The 20,760-nt window shown below is 44.7% G+C and overlaps 1 protein-coding gene across 3 annotated transcripts in view; it reads left to right on the top strand.

Moving 5' to 3' along the window:
- The window catches only part of LOC149311544 (cadherin-related family member 5-like), a 67,597-nt gene extending 49,119 nt beyond the window's left edge, over positions 1–18,478 (top strand). For 2 of the 3 annotated variants that reach the window (XM_089527356.1, XM_089527354.1), the window contains 4 exons: positions 1,467–1,545; positions 3,405–3,595; positions 9,526–9,546; positions 14,430–18,478. In XM_089527356.1, coding sequence (XP_089383482.1) covers positions 1,467–1,545; positions 3,405–3,595; positions 9,526–9,546; positions 14,430–15,404 — 1,266 coding nt within the window. In that variant the 3' untranslated portion in view covers positions 15,405–18,478. The remainder of the gene's footprint in view (positions 1–1,466; positions 1,546–3,404; positions 3,596–9,525; positions 9,547–14,429) is intronic. The other variant, XM_089527355.1, reaches the window with a different exon arrangement.
- Positions 18,479–20,760: the final 2,282 nt, after the last annotated feature.

The following is a 20,760-nucleotide window of genomic DNA, read 5'->3' as shown; positions in this document are numbered from 1 at the left end:
ATTCTAGGGGGTGCAGATCACACCAGGTGACACCTTATGGGGGGGGGGGTATCAGTTGACCTTCTGGTGTAGTGTATATGACCATGCCTCTCCATAGGAAGACTGGGGCTTCCAGAGACTAGGAAGGGCCTGGTCCATCTGTCTGAAGGTGGCAAGGAGGCAATACAGGATGTAGTTGGCATGCCACAGCAAACTCCCGGAGGCCTCTGTCATCACTGAATGGCACCTGGATGCCTTTGGGACTTGTGAACAAGGCCATCCCAGGGCATAGACACCCCCCCCGCCGGTGCTCTGGTCCTCCCACAATCGATGGCAAGTAAACCGGAGACATTTTCTTCCACAGCAGCCCGACCTACTCTTGTGGGACCATTGGCCTGACAGCTCTGAGCCTGGGGGTGATAGCATGAGTTACTGCACTGGGGTGAGATGAACCCTAATGACACCACAACTGGGTTGGGGGCCTCTCCTCCATGTCCCACAATTAAGAGAAATAGATTATGGGATGACCTGGGAAAGGTTCTTCTCTGTGGTGGCACCTCAGTTGTGGAAATCCATCCCTCTAGAGGCCCACTAGGCACCAACACTGGGATCATTTCGGCAACAATCAGATCAAAACTTGGCTTTTTGTGAAAGCCTCCATACCTCATTGATTTTATCCAGGTTGTGCATGTTGTACTATTTAAAGTCGGCTTTAGCTAGTTTCAAATGGTCTGCTTTCAACTGATAGGTTATTTGATGTATTTTAAATATTTTAAACTGTTGTATTCTTTATATAAACTAATCTTATTTTAAGCTACTCTGAAATCCTCTGATATAGGTGAGATATAAATATTGTAAATAAATAGATAAATAAACAAACAATGCACAGAGCATTTCCCTTTGGGATAAAATTCCCATATTCCCCAAGCCAACCTGCCACCAGGGTATTCTGGGATTTGTAGTCCAAAAAACCATTTCCACGTTCTGGAAATGACCTAGCCCACTGTTGCGCTCAACCTATCCCCCAAATAAGATCTGAGTAGTTTTCTTTGTTTCTGGAGTATTTGAAATATTTGTGGAATCCAGCTACAACATAGGTCATGCGTGCATTTTCCACCGCATTGTCTGGACTCTTGCTCCAGGTTGAATGCACCTCAAAGGGACCTGTGCTTGGAAACACATAGAGGATGTTTTGAGGGCTTGCATCCATCCCAGATCTTAGGGCTAGGAATGAAGCCTCATGCATGAGAGCCATTTGCTACTGAAGGACAAATACAGCTTTATGACCAGCAGTTGCAGCAGCATTGCCATGTCTCTCAAGCACAGCTTTCTTCTTTAAAAGGCCCAGAAGCTGCCAGAGGGAAGGGATTGGGACCCTCATTTCCATTTATTGGAAAGGGGGAAGGTCTGTGTTGAATGCAAGAAAGCTCACAGGAGGAAGCCTTAAATATTCACTCCTGTGCTGGTGTTGCTGGTTCTTCATTTAGATCATTGCACGAGATGAAGAGTCCGGGGAGACCACCAATGCGACAGTCCATGTGGAGGTGCTGAGACCTGGCGAGGAAGGTATGCCTGGGTGCGGGGTGGGCACCTGAACAGATGGTCCACCTCTCTGTGTTTGTTTTTGGGTGCATCTACATTGTAGAAAAAATGCAGATTGACACCACATTAAGGCCAACAGTTCTGTCCTATGGAATCCTGGGATTTGTAGTTATGCAGGGTCTTTAGCTCCTCTATCAAAGTATTGATGGTGCCTCACAAAACTACAAATCCCAAGATTCTGAAAAAACCAAACAATGCTCACAGTCTTTTTATGTCCTGATCTGTGTCCAGTTCTGGGCACCGCAATTCAGAAAGGATGTTGACAAATTAGAGTATGTCCAGAGGAGGGTAACCAAAATGGTGAAGGGTCTGGAAACCATGCCTTATGAGGAAAGACTTGCGTAGCTGTATATGTTTAGTATGAAGAAGAGATAGTTAAGGAGTGACATGCTAGCCCTATTTAAGTATTTGAAGGGGTGTCACATTGAGGAGGGAGCAAGCTTGTTTTCTGCTGCTCCAGAGACTAGGACCCTGAACAATGGATGCAAGCTACAGCAAAAGAGATTCCACCTCAACATTAAGGAAGAACTTCCCGACAGTAAGGGCTGTTCGACAGTGGAACACAGTGGAATATAGTGGAATCTCCCTCCTTGGAGGTCTTTAAGCAAAGGCTGGATGGCCATCTGTCTATGGGGTTGCTTTGATTGTGTTTTCTTGCATGGCAGAATGGGGTTGGACTGGGTGGCCCTTGCAGTCTCTTCCAGCTCTAGGATTTTATCTTGCCTTTTCCTGCAAAACATCAGGAATAACCTCTTCTAGAACATGGCCACACATCCCAAAAAACCAACAAAAAAGTATGGATTCTGGCCATGAAAGCCTTCAACTTCACATTCCTGCCTTTGCTGGTGTGAATGCTGCACAAACCAAACATTATGTGGCAGGAAGAAAAACCAGAGTTGCCTTGAAGCTGCAGCCTTTACTGGTTCAAATGTTGCATAATTTCCTTTCCTCAGGGAAAGCTCTTCAGTTTTCAGTTTCTGTACCAAAAGCTGTACAATTTCCAATCTTCTCAATTTTTGTAGAAAAGCTATGCAGAGAGTGACCCATCATTGTAAAGGCTGAGGGGGGGGGGGGATCCTGAGTTTCCCAAAGTGAGAGGATGAAAAACTGCTTCATTTTTCTTGATATACATTGGACAGTTCAAAAACTGTGATGTACATACCTGGTGTGGTATTACTGGTTTGGGTGTTGGACTATGACACTGGAAGACCAGGGTTCAAATCCCCACTTGGCCATGGAAACCTACTGGGTGAGCTTTGGCAAGGTACACTCTCTCAGCCTCAGAGGAAGGCAAGATCAGACCTCCTTTGAACAAATTCTGCCACCACCACCCCCCCCCCAAAAAAAAACCATGTGATAGGTTCATCTTAGGATTGTCATAGATAGAAATGACTTGAAGGCACTCAATAAGAAATGTGAAGAAATAATAATAATAATAATAATAATAATAATAATAATAATATTTTTTATTTATAACATGCCTCTTCCTGTAGGATCAAACAACAATGGTACCTCCTTAACATCTAATGCTATTTCAAGTTCTCCTTCCAATGCAAATAACAGCTGCGGAAGAGCTATTTTTCAGCATCAGTGAAGGAAAATGCTAAACTCTCTCCTTCCCACCTGCTGTAATCTTGAAATTATCACTCTCCCCAACAGCTTCTATTTGCATTTAAAAAAATGTAAATGCATTAAATGCAGAGACACTCTTCTGACTTTGCACAAATTTCAGTCTGTGCTTAGCATTATGACAATTCCCCGCACCATTTGTTCCTTGGAATGGATTTTTTACTCTTATTCCTTGCTCATCCTCTTTCTCACAGTCCCCTTGGACCCTCTGGAGGCAGGACATCAGGGAACGCTGGACGCTGGGATTCTGGCCGGCAGCCTAGGGGCACTGCTCTTGGTGACTGCCATTGTTCTCTTCCTCATTCTGCGCGCCATGAAGAGGAGGCAACGGCACCAGCAGAACATGGAGAGGGCAGCCTTGGCTATGGAGAAGCATCCCAACGTGGTAAGCAAGAAAAGAGATGGAGAGCGAGAGAGAAAGAAAGAAAGAAAGAAAGAAAGAAAGAAAGAAAGAAAGAAAGAAAGCACTCCTGGGAGTATTCATTTTTTAGGGTAGGATTGCCAGACTGAAAACTGGACAGGGCTCTGGTCCTTTTAATGGTTGTTCAGAAGAGGAAATTTCTGCATGGGCTGCTTGTCATGCAACCAGGTAACAAGCAACACCTGCTGAAATTCCTTCTACACAAATATTAAAAGTCCAGGAGCCCTCTCCAGTTTTCCATCTGGTAATCCAACTTCTACAGGATACAGCTTGGGCTGTGTCCACATGGGTCAAATACTACATCCTCCCCAAGTTCTCATGGTGACCAATTTGCACAATGCAGGATCCAGTCCCTGGTTCTGGTGTGAGATGTTGGGATGATGTACAGCCCATTAAGCACTGAACCTCCAGTATACCACTCTTATGTCAAATGAAATAAAGTCACCTTTTGCTCTGGATCTTCTGGGAAGATCCAAAGCCCTCTGGAGTGATGATGGGCAGCTGTTTGCACATGTGTCCCACTGTGCCGCCTGCTATCAGTGCCACCGGTGCAAGTCACTCCTTCTGAGGTCAGAATGAGGTGTCCAGCCATATGATTGATGCTAAGCACCTTGTTTTAGGTCTCCGAAGGAGCAACCCACACTGATGGCATCATCATTAGGCAGCACAGTGGGATCTGTTTGCAAACAGTCACCTCCCATTGCTCTGCAGTGCCAAGTAATGGTGGAATGTCATGGCAGCTTTGGGTCCAGAATGCCATATGCTGCTTCCAGAGTATTCTGGTCCATGCAGAGGCTGAAGCTGGGTGTCAAGAGGCCTCCAGAGAGCTGTGCTTGGACCAGGATTACTTTGTCTACAGGAAATATTCTTAAGGGACAAACATTCTTGAGGACAAACATTCTTTAAGGTGAACCCTTCTCAAGGGCTAAAGTTGTGAGTTTCCTCCACTGAAAAGTATTGTGCGGGCAAATAGTTTGGTCCATCAGATGTCTTGGACTTTAGCTTCCAGAATCCTGGGCCTTTGGCCATGATGGCTGGAGCTTCTAAGAGCAAATGTCCAAAACACCTGGAAGACCAGTGTCTGAGAACCATTGGTGTAAGTCAAAGGCTCATAGAATTTAGCAAGAGTGAGGTCTAGCAAGAGCCTTTTACAGGAAAGACAGTAGCAGTATCTGGCTGAAACTTACAGAGCAACCTTTTAAAAACTTTCCTCCTCTCTTGCATTTGGATTTTTTTCTTTGTTAGATTATTTCTATCATCCTAAAATAATTAATTTGGCATCACTCCGCACTTCTGGCTTTGACTTTATCAGATTTGATTATTTGCGGATTTTATCAATATGTTTGTTTTAGCTAGGAATCTCTAGGTCCTCCAGTGTGACTCTATGGTCAACTTCCGCTGGAGCACCTAGAGATTCCTAGAGAGAACACTTATTTACACATTTGTGGGTCCTCCTGTGCAGTTCTATGTTCACTTTCTGGTGGAAACTGACCATAGAATTGTGCTGGAGGACCTAAAGTGGTGGGTTTTTATTATTATTATTTGCACTTTTCCCACTTTCACAGGGGTCTTGTGTCCCTAACCCCAGCGAATGTGGAGGGCCCACCGTAATTTAATCCATAATTCCCCTCTCCCTACATGCCTTTCCCCAAGGTGCTCCATTACAGCTGTTACGGCTGCCAATGGCTGTGAGCTGGGACAGCTAGCGAGAGAAGGAAGGAGAGCAAAGGGTTCAAAAGGGGGAGAGATGAGAGTGGCAAACATGGGACCCATCTGTGGGGAGAGAACAAAAGTGGAAGACGTAGTGACTACTGTGGTTAGTGTCCCGTGAGCAAGGGAGAGTATAAATGAAGTCAAGTCAAACTAACAAATTCAGTTTGGAGCCAAGGAGGTTGGGCTCTGTGTTGGCAAGAGATAGTGAAATGGGAATGGCGAAAGAGGAAGGCTTTGTTTGTTTACAATCACAGGATCTTAGAGTTGAAAGGGACCCCAAGAGTTATCTAATCTAACTCCATTCTACCATGCAGGAATGCACAATGTAAGCACTCCTGAAAGATGCCCACCCATCCTCTGTTTAAATACCTCCAAAGATGGAGAGAGTTTGCCATTCAGTTTTAGTGGCACTGCTGATTTTCATCAGTGGAAGGCATGCTTTTTTAAATGTATTTGAGCCCTCTGTGTGTGTGCCGAAAAGAGGATGGTTGGATACAAGGGGCCTGGAAGGGACAAGAAGTTAAGGCAGGTTCAACAGTGGTGCTATCACTCCCAAAATATCCTATCTGCCCTTTATCTTCCACTTTCCCTGGATGTTGTGAGTTGACCAAACCGTTCCGTTCTCCTCCCTCTTTCCTTTCCGTTGGTCCTACGCTGCTTTCTCAGGTAGACATCATTGGCAAGCCCTCCTGCCCTTGCCCTGGCTTCCTGGCATCTTCTTCTCCCAGCCTGACCTGTTCCCTGCCCTGCTCCCATCAAATCACAGAGAGGGAAATCATCCATTCACAGAAATGGTTGAAAGTTGCATTCAGGAAATGAGGATTCATTGGCAGAGTGACATTTACAGCCAATACAATGACCTTTTTAAAAAATTGATTCTGTGATGTTTATCTGAGGAGACGCTCCAGCAAGAGTAAGTCATTGTTGTAAGTTCCTCTGAGACGGTTCTGTGAACTGACATTGTGGTCAACCCTGGCAACAGTAAGGAAGCCATCTTGTTGTATTGCCACAATGGAGACTCTGAAGAGCAAAGATGTTGAAGTCAATGTTGACTTTCATCCTTGGAACTTGCAAACTGATCTAAAAAAATTATTATGTCAGTATGCCAGAGTTTCCCTTGATCCTAAGAGACCCGAAGAAAGTGACTTATTTTGAATGATGGCTCCCAGCATTCTGGGAGTTGTTACTCCAAAAAAAGGAAATTCCTCTATGAATCTCCGTCATTTCAGGTAAAATGTCCTTCCCAGGAAATTACAGGGCCTTGGCCATATGTGAATGGAAAGGAACTCACATTTCTGATTCTGGAAACATGAGAGAGCCACAATTAATTTTGGCTGTCAGCTAGATGATGCACATTTGCTTGGATAATTTTATGGTCAGGTTTTTAAATTATTTTAATCTCTTGCAGTGCCCTAAACATTTGAGCTCTGTGGTTAAATAAATACATTCAAATTTCTATCTAAATTGTTTCAGTGTAGAATGGCTCAAATGTTTCCTTTGGATCTGTCCTACATGCTTTTTTGTTTTGTTTAGCGACAACAACAACAATGAAAATGAGCATTTTGCTTTTCTCCCAAAGTTGGGACTCAGAGCAGCTTATAATGTAAAAGAACAACAGACAAAGTAACTGTTAAATGGATTTGTAAGTGGTTGACCGGCTGAACCCAAAGGGTGCTCAACAATGGCTCCTCTTCATCCTGGAGAGAAGTGACCAGTGGGGTCCCACAGGGCTCTGTCCTGGGCCCAGTGTTATTCAACATCTTTATCAATGACCCGGATGACAGAATTGGGAGCATACTTATCAGATTTGCAGATGGCACCAAATTAGGAGGAATAGCTAATACTCCAGAAGACAGGATCAAAATTCAAGATGACCTGAATAGACTTGAAAGCTGGGCCAAAGCTAACAAAATGAAATTCAACACAGAGAAATGTAAGGTACTGCACTTAGGGCAGAAAAATGAAATGCACAGATATAGGATGGGAGACACATGGCTGAATGAAACTACATGTGAAAGGGATCTGGGAGTCCAAGTAGACCACAAGTTGAACATGAGTCAACAGTGCGATGCGGCAGCTAAAAAGGCCAAAGCAATTTTAGGCTGCATGAATAGAAGTATAGTGTCTAGATCAAGAGAAGTAATAGTGCCACTGTATTCTGCTCTGGTCAGGCCCCACCTGGAATATTGTGTCCAGTTCTGGGCCCACAATTCAAAAAGGACATTGAGAAACTGGAGCGTGTCCAAAGGAGGGTGACTAAAATGGTGAAAGGTCTGGAAACCTTGCCCTATGAGGAGAGATTTGGGGATACGGGGATGTTTAGCCTGGAGAAGAGAAGGTTAAGAGGTGATATTTTTAAATATTTGTAATGATGTCATATTGAGGAGGGAGCAAGCTTGTTTTCTGCTGCTCCAGAGAACAGGACCCGGAACAATGGATGCAAGCTACAGGAAAAGAGATTCCAGCTCAACATTAGGAAGAACGTCCTGACAGTAAGGGCTGTTTGACAGTGGAACACTCCTTCCTCGGAGTGTAGTGGAGGCTCCTTCCTTGAAGGTCTTTAAGCAGAGGCGCTAGATGTCCATCTGTTGGGGATGCTTTGATTTGGATTTGCTGCATGCCAGGGGGTTGGACTAGATGGCCCGTGCGATCTCTTCCAGCTCTATGATTCTATGAACACGATTGTTCATGTACACAAAAAGTGAACATTAAAATAAAATTAAACTTTAAATGAGGGAAGTAAGTCATGCATGTCTGAGTTGTTAATTTTTCAAAGCAAGGTCGCACACTTCCAGTTTGGTTTTGAATACACTCCTGTCACTGTGAAAGGACTTTGATATATGAGGGCAGCATTTGTGTGGTTGCTTCAACATGTCTTGCTCACTTGTTTCAAAATGGTTCCTATACAGATTGCATCAGGATTCTCACCTCTTGGGTCATGAGCTGCCAGAATAGTAGCTTTGAATGGCTATTTGTTGTTCTTGTTGTGCGTTCAAGTCATTTCTAGCTTATGGTGACCCTACGGGGTTTTCTTGGCAAGATTTGGTCAGAGAAAGTGTGCCATTGCCTTCTTTTGAGGCTGAGAGAGTGAGACTTGCCCAAAGTCACTCAGTGGGATTCCATGGATGAACCTGGTTCTCCAATGCTCTAATGCAAGGGTAGCTAAGTTGCCCGCAAGACCAGTTCCAAAGTCAGTTTTTGGCAATACTTTTTTTCTGGAGAACCACAAAGGCACAAAATTGTCTTTGCAAGCATTCAAAGCCCTACATTTTTTCATCAGGGAAAAAAATGTAAAAATCATGCAGGAGAAAAGGGGGAGAGATTGATAATGGCTTTCTGAGAAACAAATTGTTCTCCTCCTATGAAAGCATCTTTCTTTTTTGTACCAGATAGAGATGGATTGAGAGCCAGTGTGATATCATGGCTTGAGAATTGGAGTAAGACTCTGGAAGTCAGGGTTTGATTTTCTGCTTGACCATGGAAATCCACCAGGTCACCTTGGGCAAGTCACACACTCAAAGCCCATTTGCTGTAGGGTCACCATGAATCAGAAATGACTAGAAGGCACACAACAACAACAACAAAACAGATGGACTGGAGCTTTCACATTTGCTCTTCTGTCATGGCCCTTGTTCTTCCCAGTAGGTTCAGAGCCATTGCAGGTCTGGCCTTATAAGTCAATATTGATAATCTGCAGTCCTGTTCTCACATAATAAACTGCTCTGAGAACCTTTAGGACTGAAGGGCAAGGTATAAATAAAATTAAATAATGCCATCACTTCCTCCTCTTTCCCCCCTTAAATGCCTTGTTAAAGCCATTTTTGCCTGAAGAAGAAACGTGTGTCTTTCAAAGTTTGCACTGAGAATTTTGCATCTTTCTGTTTGACCCAGTAAAGGTATTCCCATACTATAGACTCTGGAGAGCAAAGACGTTGAAATCAATGTTTATTCACATCCTTGGCACCATCTCTTTACCCAGAATCTAACTGATCCCAAATTCGCTCAGGTTTCTTAAAGATGGGCACAAAGCTGGTCAGGCTGCGGGTCTCCCTTCTTCTTATGTGTCTGTGCTGTGTTTCTGTTCACGCTTGTTCTCATGCCTTTTCCTTCTTTCTTTCTCTCTCTTTCTCTGTGGCTTTCTGTCCCATCTCTCGCTCTCGGCTCGCCCTGCCATGTGACAGAGCTTAAAATGGTTCCAGCCGGTGAGTGTCCAGAGGGGAGGGGAGGGATGTTGTATGCTATGCAATAGAACCTCTCCCCAACCTTCCTGAATGTCTCTTGTCCAGGGAAGCTCAGACCCAGAAAAATGACATCTGGGCAGTGTGTGGGCAGCAGACTAAGGCTAAAGTATAAAGCTGTGCCAACTTAGTTGTGCAGGAAGTCTGGGTGGGAGGAACATAGGAGATCCAGGAAGGAGGAGGATGGCATGACAGAGCTCTCCTGGCACTCCATGCTCCCTGCCAATCAGTGGCTGTTTGGGTTGGGGGAATGGAGCAGAATCCAGTGACGTCTAGCTGCCATTGCACAGCCTGTGCCAGGAGATAATGGATACCTTGCATTGCACAAGGAGGAAATTGATACCTTGCACTGCACAAGGTACAAATTGATACCTTTCATTGCATAAGGAGGAAATTGGTATCTTGCATTGCACAAGGGGGTAATGGATACCTTGCATTGCACAAGGAGGAAATTGATACCATGCATTTTACAAGGAGCTAGTGGATACCTTGTATTGTGCAAGGTGGTAATGGATATCTTGCATTGCATGAAGTGGTAACAGGTATGTTGCATTGTACAAGGAGGTAATGGATACCTCCTTGCACAATCTATGGACAAACAGTTACATTGATGCAGATCCCCATTTATGACAGTGTAAACCACCAGCCTCATACTATCCAGTGAAAGAAACATTACTTTTTAAAAACTGTCAATTGTAACTGGTAAGTGAATCCGATTCTGGAAGGGTTTCATGTTGTATTAGCCTCATAGGTGATTTTTGCTTTGTTTTGTTCATAATATAAAACCCTTGACGTGGGATGGAGAAACTTGGTGCCATTGGTAAGACCAGCCTGAGCAATTCCTTTTCATAGCTTTGGAGGGGCCACATAATTCAGTGAGTAGAGCATGCACATCCTCTGCATGCAAAATACTCCAGATCCAACCCTTGGCATCTTCAGGTATTCTTTTTATAAAAAGTTCTTTGGGGGGCATTTGTTGTTGTTGTGTGCCTTCAATTTGTTTCCAACTTATGGCAACCCACTCACAGGGTTTTCCTGGCAAGATTTGTTCAGAGAGGGGTTTGCTTTTGCTTCCCTGTGAGGCTGAAAGAGTGTGACTTGCCCAGGGTCACCCAAATGGATTCCATGACTGAGTAAGGATTTGAACCCTGCTCCCCAGGGTCATAGTCTAATACTCGAACTACTATGCCACACTGAAGGCCACAGCCAGCCAAAAATGATGATACTGAGCTTCATTGTCCAACACAACTTAGAAATGGTCCTTCTAGGCCTGCAACTCCCAGAATCCCCCAGCCAAGTAAATGGGGGATTCTGGGAGATGAATAGGAACTTTTCCAAATTGTGGTCTTACATGGCATACCACAGCCCTACGTGGCAGCTTCATAGATCTATTTTTACCAATATTTCTGTCACAGGTCCAAAGCACAACACGGAAACAATCCAGTTTGAGACTGCTTTAACTGCCCTGGCTCAGTGCTAGGGAATTCTGGGAACTGTAGTTTTGTGAGACATTTAGCTTTCACTGTCAGAGAGCTCTGGTGCCACAATAAACTACAATTCCCAGGATTCCCTCACACTGAGCCAGGACAGTTAAAGCAGACTCAAACAGGATTATTTCTGCAGTATGTTTTGAACCATGGTTTAGAATGTTAAATCTGCCCTGCTTGCTAGGTGTTGAAAATGCTCATTGAGGAGGAAGCTTTGAGTGTCTAAGTCCCGGGGGCCCTGCCCTAAGGCTCCTCCATTTCCCAAGATTGCCTTTGGCAGAACCAGGGTAAGCTGCGCCTCTGGGAGCAGATGTTCACCTTTTAAATAGGCAGCACATCCCTGCACTGTGTAACATTTGAAAAAAAGACAACAGTATATCTCTATATCACATGAAGGAGATCGGGAGTTTATCCCATGAATATCCCAGAAAAATCACATAATTACACAAAATGATTTCACACAACATCACATAAAACCCACCATTAAAGTGGTCACAAAGAAGAATTGATGCACATCTTTTTACTGTTGGGATTTCAGTGGCAATGCATTTCTGATATCACTTTCTTTGCTCAATTGCATGTGACAATCATTTGCACAATTACTTGCCATTTTCGCTTTATTTGTGGGATGCTTCTAAATACACTTTAATCTCTTTTTGATGCCAAAATTCGCCCCAGTGTGATCAACTCATTAATCACTTTTGCTTCAGCTTCTTCCCCACATTTGGGCAGTCTGTGCCCAATGGAGAAGAGCACCAGACCCACCAACGTTGCCCACTGAAGACAGAGAATGAATCCCTGTAGTAGCCAGGCAATTCCCCAAAATATTATTCAAACTGACTGAGGCTGCGTCTGCACTGCAGAAACAATAGTTTGACACCGCTTTAAGTGCCATGGCTAAAAGTGATGGAATCCTGGAATTTGTAGTTCATTGTGACACTGGAACTCTGTGACAAGGAAGGCTAAATATTTCCTTTTCTTCTGTAGTGTGGCAACAGCCTTATACTATCACAAAAACACACCACGGCACAAGAGAAACAACAGACAGAAAGTCCAGCACATTGCTTGGGTCAGATAGGCCTTAGTCCTCCAAGGCAGGTCAAAAGAGAAAGGTCTTCTTCACCCACCGTTTTGGAGAAAGTGAGCAGGGAAGGTGCCAAGCCAACCTCTCTGGGAAGGGAGTTCCAGACTGGAGCCACAATGAAACGGCTCTCGAAAGATGTTCACAACACAGAGACCTATAGGGCACTACGCATGGTCTCTTGTGGGCTGCATAATAATGTTATACAGAAATGTTATTTTTTGTAGAGGGGATGCTGTTTCCTGTGCATAGGATCGTTCTTCGTGTGCAGAAAACGTTATTTGTGGAAAATGTGTGTGAAATTTGTATGGAATAAGTCCCAAAGAGAGCCAATGTGGAATAGTGGTTTGACTGATGGACTATGACTTTGGAGACCAGGGTTCGATTCCTGCTTGGCCATAAAACTCGCTGAGTGACTTTGGGCAATTGCAAACCCCCTCCGAAGAAACTTATCAAGAAAACCCCATGATAAGGCCGACATTTGGGTCAACATAAGTGAAAAACCACCTGAAGGCACACAGCAGCAACAACAAGAAATCCCAAACTTATAGAGTCTCATCAGATTTCTCAACACTCAAAAACATGCTTTTTGACCATTTTTTGGGATAATTTCAAATATTCTTCTCATCTCCTGTCCAGCCAAATAGTGAACTTTCTTCTCTCTGAAGCAGAGGATGTGATGGCTGGTTGAAGAAACTAGGGCTGCCAGACTGAAAAGTGAAGAGGGCTCCTGTACCTTTAAAGATTGTGTAGAAGAGGGAATTTCAAAAGGTGTTGCCTATCACACTAAAAGGTAAGAGTCAACATCTGCTGAAATTCCCCCTTCTACACAACCTTTAAAGGAACAGGATCCCTCAACAGTATTGAAACACAGTCCAGGCAAACAGCCAAAGGCTGATAGTAGACACCAGCAGCTAATGAACAAGCAAAACCACAGAGTAGAGTACAGCTCAGCACTTACTTTACTGTAGAAAACACATGTCTTAAGTCACCAACAGAGTGTCTTCCCAAGTTTCAGGTACAGCAAGAGAGTTCAGCAATAAGTAAACAATATCCAGAGTCAGCCAATATGGTCCATAGTCAGGCGCAGAGTTCAGGAACACGATGGGGAGCCAGGTGGGTCCGATAATCTCCAAGAAGTCCTGGAGGGCAGGGCTGGGCTTTCTCAGTCAGCCGCTCAGTGCTCCTGGTGCTTAAGAAATGGCTGCTTCCTAGAAATCCTCTGAGATCTCCTCAGTCCCTCCTTTTGTTGTCTCCCCTCAGTGAAGATAAGTAGGAGTACGTTGCCTTCCTTGTCTGACTGGGCAGGAATCTGCAAGACCTGGTACAACACTCTGGTCTATATCTGAAACTTTTGGCCCTGGAACCTCCTTCTGCTCTGGTTGAGCAACAAATCCCAACAGGTCCACTGTTTCAGTCTCTGAGTCAGAGTCCATGTCACCCAGTTTCACTCTGGCAACCCTCCTGGGAACTCACCTTTTTGGGCGGCTCATCAGCTGACCCTTCTCCTTACCATCATCACCTGCCAAGGATGGGAAAGTACCTGTTTTTTATTTACTCAGGATTTTCTTTTACACCTCACTTTCTAGTCCCTGCACTATTGCCAAATATGAACAAAATTGACAATTTTGGTACTTTTTTCAAGAATGAGCTGAAATGAATTGCTCCTCCATTTGCACCAGTCTAATTCTTGTTACAACTTGGTTCTGAAATTCTGAACCCTTCTATTCATGCTGGCTCCTGCCCCTGGTCTCTTGGCTCATTCACTCATCTACTTTGGCCCATCCTTGAAGATCGGGGATTCCACCTATTGTCCCACATTTTAAAATACATACTCTTTGCTCCTGGTTTTTTTAGAAAATCCAGAGCAAAACATGGTGGTGACAGATGGTGACAGGAGACTGCCCACATCAGTATCCCTGTCATGTTGTGCGGTGGATGCAAATCGCTTTGAGGTTAGAACAAGGCAGGGCACCTCATTCAGACCTTAGAGTGACTTGTACCCACAGCAGTGTTGCTGGCTGACTCATGGGTACCACAGCCGCCTGTCATCTTCAGCAGGTAAGGGGAGGAAATTTAGGGGGAACACAGGAGCCAGAATACTTTGGGGGCAGCCCAGAGTATTCTGGCATGTGTAGACAAGCCCTAAGCCTTTTCCCCCACTGCCTGGAACATGAGTCATGCCAAGTACTTGCCATTCCTTAAGACTTGGGCCTGCTGCCCTGCCCGCCAAATCTATCCTCTTTCTCACTTTCGCCCTCTGTCTTTGATCCTCACAGGTCAATGCTGGGAAGGCAATTCCCAACCCAGGAAATGTCTATTTCCAGAACGAAGGCTACAGCGACCTGGGTGACGAGGCACCAAAATTCTATGAAGGACAGGCACTGAATGCCAAGCAGGCTTCTGTGAGGAGCGAGAGAGATGTGGCTACCAGGGACATCGTCATGGCAAACTCGGTGGCCAGGTTTGACAGCCAGCAGGGAAGCCAGACCAAAGTGAACTTGACTCCCAAGGAGCAGGAGGAGGGGACCAAGGCAGCTCTCCTCAATGGCAAGACCCTTGAGCAGCCAAGTATTGTCGCTCATTGTCTGGATGACAAGGCCTTCTCGAAAGACTCCCAAGAGGGAGAGGCCCTGGTGGAAGTGCAGCCATCAGACGAGGCCTTGGTGGAAGTACAGGCAGTGGAAGAAGACAGGGAGGTCCTTCTTCCTGACATCTCAGGAAGCAGTGAGGAAATGCAAATAGAAAATGCCTCCGGGGAATCCCAGGAAACATCTCCTCTCCAGCCCCAGCTGCCATGGGAGGAAAAAGAAGAACAGCCTTTGCAGGAAGGCAAGATGGAAGTCAACGGAGACGCAAGCCCAACGGGGCCCATCTCTGAAAGTCCCTCTCCTGATAGTAATTGTGTGGACAGTGAAGGGAGTAAGGAGCATGCAGATCTCCCCAGAGAGGTCAATGGAAGTGCTAGTCCTTCCCTGGCCGCCTCCAACATGGCTGCTGTCACCACCACACAAACCACAGAAGTCAACGACACACCACCGGTCCCCCAAAAGAATCCAGGAACCCCAATGCCGACCCTGAAGGTGCTGCCCAAGGAGGTGTTGGAGGAAGAAGAAGACGATGACGATGATGGGGAGGAGACCCCCAAGGCCACTTCGCCAACGTACCAAGACCCTCTGGCATCGCTGCCTGTCAGTGATGTCAGGATGCCTGTGACGCTTTTGCAGCTTCTGGAAGATTCCATAGAGTGCTAGTCTGCCCTGGGTCCCATATTTGTGTATATGGCATTGTGAGGCAGCAGAGCCACAGAGACGATTTCTCTTCACTAAGCCTGGGATGAGATGGTCTATAGCTCCTTAATGTGCTAACACTGTACGTTCATGTGGACCGATAGGGGTCTTGTACGGATCTCAAGGCTTGTGTTGAGGCTGTGAGGCCTCTTTTCCCAGCCTTCTTCTCCCACACAAAAGCACATGCTTTTAAAAAAATTCACTGGTTGGCCAGGATGGGAAAAATAGGTTCTCTTATCTTTGCCCATTTGATACCGTTTCGTAGAACTGCAAATTCTTCAATACAGTTACAGAACTGCAATTCAGGACAGAACCAATACTTTGCAGCAGGCTGGCAAGCCAAGACCATTTCCGGTGGGGTCTACAACAGGGTGGGAAATTGTATGTATAGGAAGAGGAAAATGCACCCCGCCTCCTCTGCCATGGGCCACACTGTCAGATTCAAGGCTCAACTACATGATTAAAATACATCTCATTCAAAATGAGTAGACCATGATCCAGCTGCACGTGTTTCTGAAAAATGTCAGCTTTTTGCAGGAAGACCCCTGAAAAACTCCTTAGATCCCAGAGGAAAAAAGGGCTTTGCAGGGTTTGTTTCTGGGAGTATCCTCAAGGATGTGCGTTATCAAACGTGTGGCCATCCATTTGCATCAGAATAGCTGCACATTTTTGGCAGAGGGAAGAAGAATAGATGCAGATGTGTGCAGCAAAGTGACGACAGGTAAAAGTCGATGTGAATGTGTGAAAATCCGCAGCAATCCGCACAATACACTTACACATAGACCAGCCCTGAGGCAGGCCAGAAGTGTTGGGACTTCAGTACTGGCTGCCAATTTTGGCTCATTTCAGCCCTTTCTTCTGTATTTCGTTGGGTGGCAACTGGGGCTTCAGTGGGGTGGGAGACGTCAACAGGCACATTTGTGGGTCATTTGGCACCTTTACACCAGTTTGGGAGTGGAAAACAAAACCCAGAAAATTTGTGCATTTAAAAAAAAATTGGAGGAAGAAATAAGAGCATTCAGGTGCTGAATAATTGGGGTTTGGGGCCCACATTGTTTCTTATCCTGGTTTATAGCCTGTTTAGAACTTTTTACTCCCAATGTCTGAGCAATTTTGTCAGTTTATTTTTCCCAATATCTCATATCCCAGTAATGGCATGCAAAGTGACTGCTTTTTTGTGTTTGATTTTTGGTGGGGGGATGTTATGAAGGCCATTTTTTCTTTTTAAAGAGGCGCTGTTTTTTAAAAAGACCTGTGCATAATGTTTGAATTTCCCATCATCTGGAGGCAGTTGAGTTTAGCAAAAGGAGAGTGAGTGAAGAACCTGGCAGGAATCAAAGCTGGATGATCAATGGTGCATTTGGAGCAAAGTCTCCAGGTAGGCGCACCATGCTGCTAGTGGTGACACACACAAAATATAAGCGCATACTTCTTGCACTGTTAAATGCTACCCTGGGAAGAAGGAAGCTGTAGACCTTTCTCAAGCCATCCTCCTGAAGAACGGGTACCATTTTCTATTCATTAGGGAAGTTAGTACTGTTAAATTTGGCTCTTTTGTCCAAGCACAAATCATTTCAAAAGTTTTCTCCCGTGTGTATAGAAAATGAATGTCCATGTGCAGTTCTTGCTGACTATTTACACATTTCAAATTTTGGGAGGGGGGGCATATTATTCTGCTCCAAAATACACATTGTGTTTTGCTCAAGAAATACTGTTTCCAGGTGTGTGTGTGTGTGTGTGTGTGTGTGTGTGTGTGTGTGTGTAAGAATGCTGTTTTCTATGCAGAAAAAGGAACAATGATGCACAACAGAAATCCTGTGGCTGAGACATATCAAGGGATTTGGTTATCCAACACATCCAGAAGTCAGTTGTGCCATCATGCGCCATCTTCTCTTAACATGCACACATACACATCCTTCATAGCTGAGGAGCATTACTCTAAGAGGGCCATTAATAGTGCCACCTTGACTCACATTTTGGAAGAAAGGTGAGGTATCAGCCAATCAATCAATCAATCAAATGAAGTATGAAGATAAAAAAAGGCTATGGAACTAATGGGAGGAGGAGAGGCTTTATAGTTTCTGCAGATCTGCTACCTGGAATGAATGATTTCCAGTCTTCCAAGCAGTCACTTTGGGAGACAATCCCAGGAGACAAGGATATTCCATGGTAATTTATACGGAAACAGCCTAGGAGCAAAATAATGGAAGAAGGCAAAACCAGAGTTAGAGGGCCTTCAAGCCAACCCCCTGTCATTCAGGAACCCACTGCTGAAGCATCCTTGAGATCTTGTCTCTATTAGGAAATCTCCAATGAAGACGGCCACTGCCTTCCAAGAGAGTCCATTCTAATGTTGAACTGTCTGGAGATTCTTTCTAATGTTTAAGTGGAATCTCATAATTTGAATCCGTTGGTTGATATCCTTGTCTCTGGAGCAGCAGAAAAGAAGTTGCATTACAGACCTTGAGATATCAAAAGATAACTACCCTAAATGGTGAAAGGTCTGGAAACCACCAAGCCCTCTGAGGAGTGGCTTAGGGAGCTGGATAGGTTTAGCCTGGGGAAGAAAAGGTTAAGAGGGGATATGATAACACAAAGAAGAAGAGGAAAGAGAAGCAGCAAAGGCTAGTCCTTGGGCATCCCTCATGCCATCTCCTTGTCTATTTATATTTTCAAATTAAAAGTGTTTTTAAATGAAAGGTGTCCAGAGACCTTTGTACTCTAGTGCTGTGGGAGGCAGGGGCAGAGAGAGGGAAAGTACAAACGTGTTTAAAATTGCCTTCCGGTCATCTTTTATTCTTCCTCAATGTATTTTTATATGATTAAATGTGGAGAAAACAGCAACCAATCTTAATACTTAGAAAGATAATTTAATTATTATTTACAGGTCAAATCTGTTGCTAAGGTCTGATCTGAACTAGAGATCATTTCCACTGGGATGGAAATGTCAGTCTGCTGCACCCCAATTGACAAGAAAACAGACCTCTGTTGCTCATAGTGGCTGCTGCCCAGTAAACCAGGTTTGGACAGGGGTTTGGGCCAGGACACGATAACTGAGAATAATAATAATAATAATAATAATAATAATAATAATAATTATTATTATTATTATTATTATTATTATTATTTGTATACCACCCTATGGGAAACCAATCCGGGCAGTTGACAACAGTAAAATATAAAATACAACAATTAAAAATACTTTATCCCTCCCCCGCTTAAGACAGTATTAAACAGTATAACATATTAAAAACACAATATCAAAGCATACAATGGGCCTTTAGTATCCGCTGGGGTTTGATTCCAGGAGCCCCTGTGAATACGCAAATCTGTGGATGCTCAAGTTCCATTATGTACAGTGGCACAGTAGAAAGATGTCCCTTTTTATAAAGTGACAAGATCAAGCTCTGCTTTTTTGGAATTTATAATTTCAGTATTTTCAGGCCATAGATGGTTGAATCCTTGGATAAAGAATCCGTTTGTATGAAGAGCCAACTATGCCGCTGATCTAGGATGTTGCTGTTCTTGTTGCTGTGTGCCTTCAGATTGTCTCTGACTTATGGCAACCCTTGGGGTTTCTTGGCAGGATTTGTTCAGAGAAGGTTTGCCACTGTTTCCCCCTGAGGCTGAGAGAGTGTCACTCACCCAACATCACCCATGGCTTCCATGGCTGAGCAGGAATTCGAACCTTGGTCTCCAGAGTCACAGCCCAATGCTCAAACCAGTACACTATGCTGGCTCTCTTCTCCTCTCCAAGAATTTAAGATATTGGGGGGGGGGGGGGGGGGAGGCTAAAATGGTGGTTCCCAAACTTTGGTTCTCCATGTGTTCTGGACTTCAGCTCCCAGAATCCCTGAATGTCAGCGAAGGTGTCCCGGACTTCAGGGAATTAGAGACCCGGACACATTGAGGACCAAAGTTTGGCAACCACTAGGCCACAAAAACAAAACAAAACAATCGTTAAATCATTGAAACAGCAAGAGGTCATGCAGGTGCCCCTCCAGTTGCAGTGTTCAATGTCATTGTTGAAGAGTGGCTATCCACAAGTCAGGCATGGAGGGATGTTAATGTGCTTGCAAAGGTAAGGCCGTTTTGTAGAACATCGTGCATCATTCCAGCGCAGAAATTCTAGGAGACAAAAATGAAAGGAAATACAGCTCATTGTTCTTTTCTTTGGACAACTTTGGCGCCTTACAGACGGGCCGAAGCGGCGCCGTCGTTGTGCCAGGCATATGCGTGAGGGGCGGTGCTTCCAGACGCGCCTTGCCCCTCGCGCTTTTCCGTACGGTAAGATGGCGGCGCCCTATACAGATGGGCACGGCCATCTTGACGTAACGGACGCACAGCGTCCGGACGTCTAAACCCGGAAGAGATGTCACAAGTGCGCGCTTTGGCACTTGTGACGTCTCTTCTGGGTTGCCAGAAGGAGCGTGATTTTCGCGCTCCTTTTTTGCAGCGCGGGGGAGTCGCGCGGTTTGGCTGCAGCAGCTTCCCCGCGCTGCAACCGGCAGCGGCCCAAGACCGCCCCTTTTGGGCGGTCTGTAACGGGCCTTTGATACCTTCATTAAGTCAGTCATATCCAAATGCCATTCCTATCTGGTCTGAAGGTCCTCCTCATAAAATTGAACTGTTCCTCAGCAAGTAAAGCTCTCCCAAAATACAAGTTGCTGAGCACTTCTGACCTTCCCCTGTAATGCCCAAGAAGTAAGGGGCAACCTGAGGAACATTCTAGAACAGTGATAGAACTCAACTGGCCTCCCATGCTGGAACCACCCAACATTCATCAGCATCTAGATCTACCTGGAGTTAAAGTCCAATAGCCTCTGGAGGATGACATGATTGTCTCCCTTTTGACAGAATTACAGAACAGAACTATAGCAAGAGCCATCACTTCTTTTACCAGCTTCAAAACAGAGTTGAAGACCATCCTGTTCAGAGAAGCGTTCCCAGGCATTGCATAATTGTCGCTTGCTATTTGATGTTCTTTTGGTGCCTGTTTTATAGAACCATTTCCTGTATTGCTATATACTTTATATGTATTAGCCTACTAGCCCCACCACCTTTCCCTTCTCCTTTTATGTCATGTCTTTTTAGATTGTAAGCCTGAAGGCAGGGAACCGTCTAATTAAAAAGATTGTATGTACAACGCTGTGTACATTTACAGCGCTTTATAAATAAAGGTTAATAATAATAATAATAATAATAATAATATAATAGCAGGCTAGAGAGAAGCATTAGTCCCTCATGAGACCTCAGACTGCACCCATCTCCATTAAAAATGTCTAAAACAATTTGCTCCCAAATGCCCTTTAGGGAGATA

Source organism: Sceloporus occidentalis, unplaced genomic scaffold, assembly GCF_023333645.1.
Source record: "Sceloporus occidentalis isolate IW3139 unplaced genomic scaffold, rSceOcc1.0.p SCAF_5, whole genome shotgun sequence".
In the NCBI taxonomy this organism is placed as follows: Eukaryota; Metazoa; Chordata; class Lepidosauria; order Squamata; family Phrynosomatidae; genus Sceloporus; species Sceloporus occidentalis.
The sequence above is the reverse complement of the archived record's forward strand: the minus strand, read 5'-3'. Positions and strand labels throughout refer to the sequence as shown.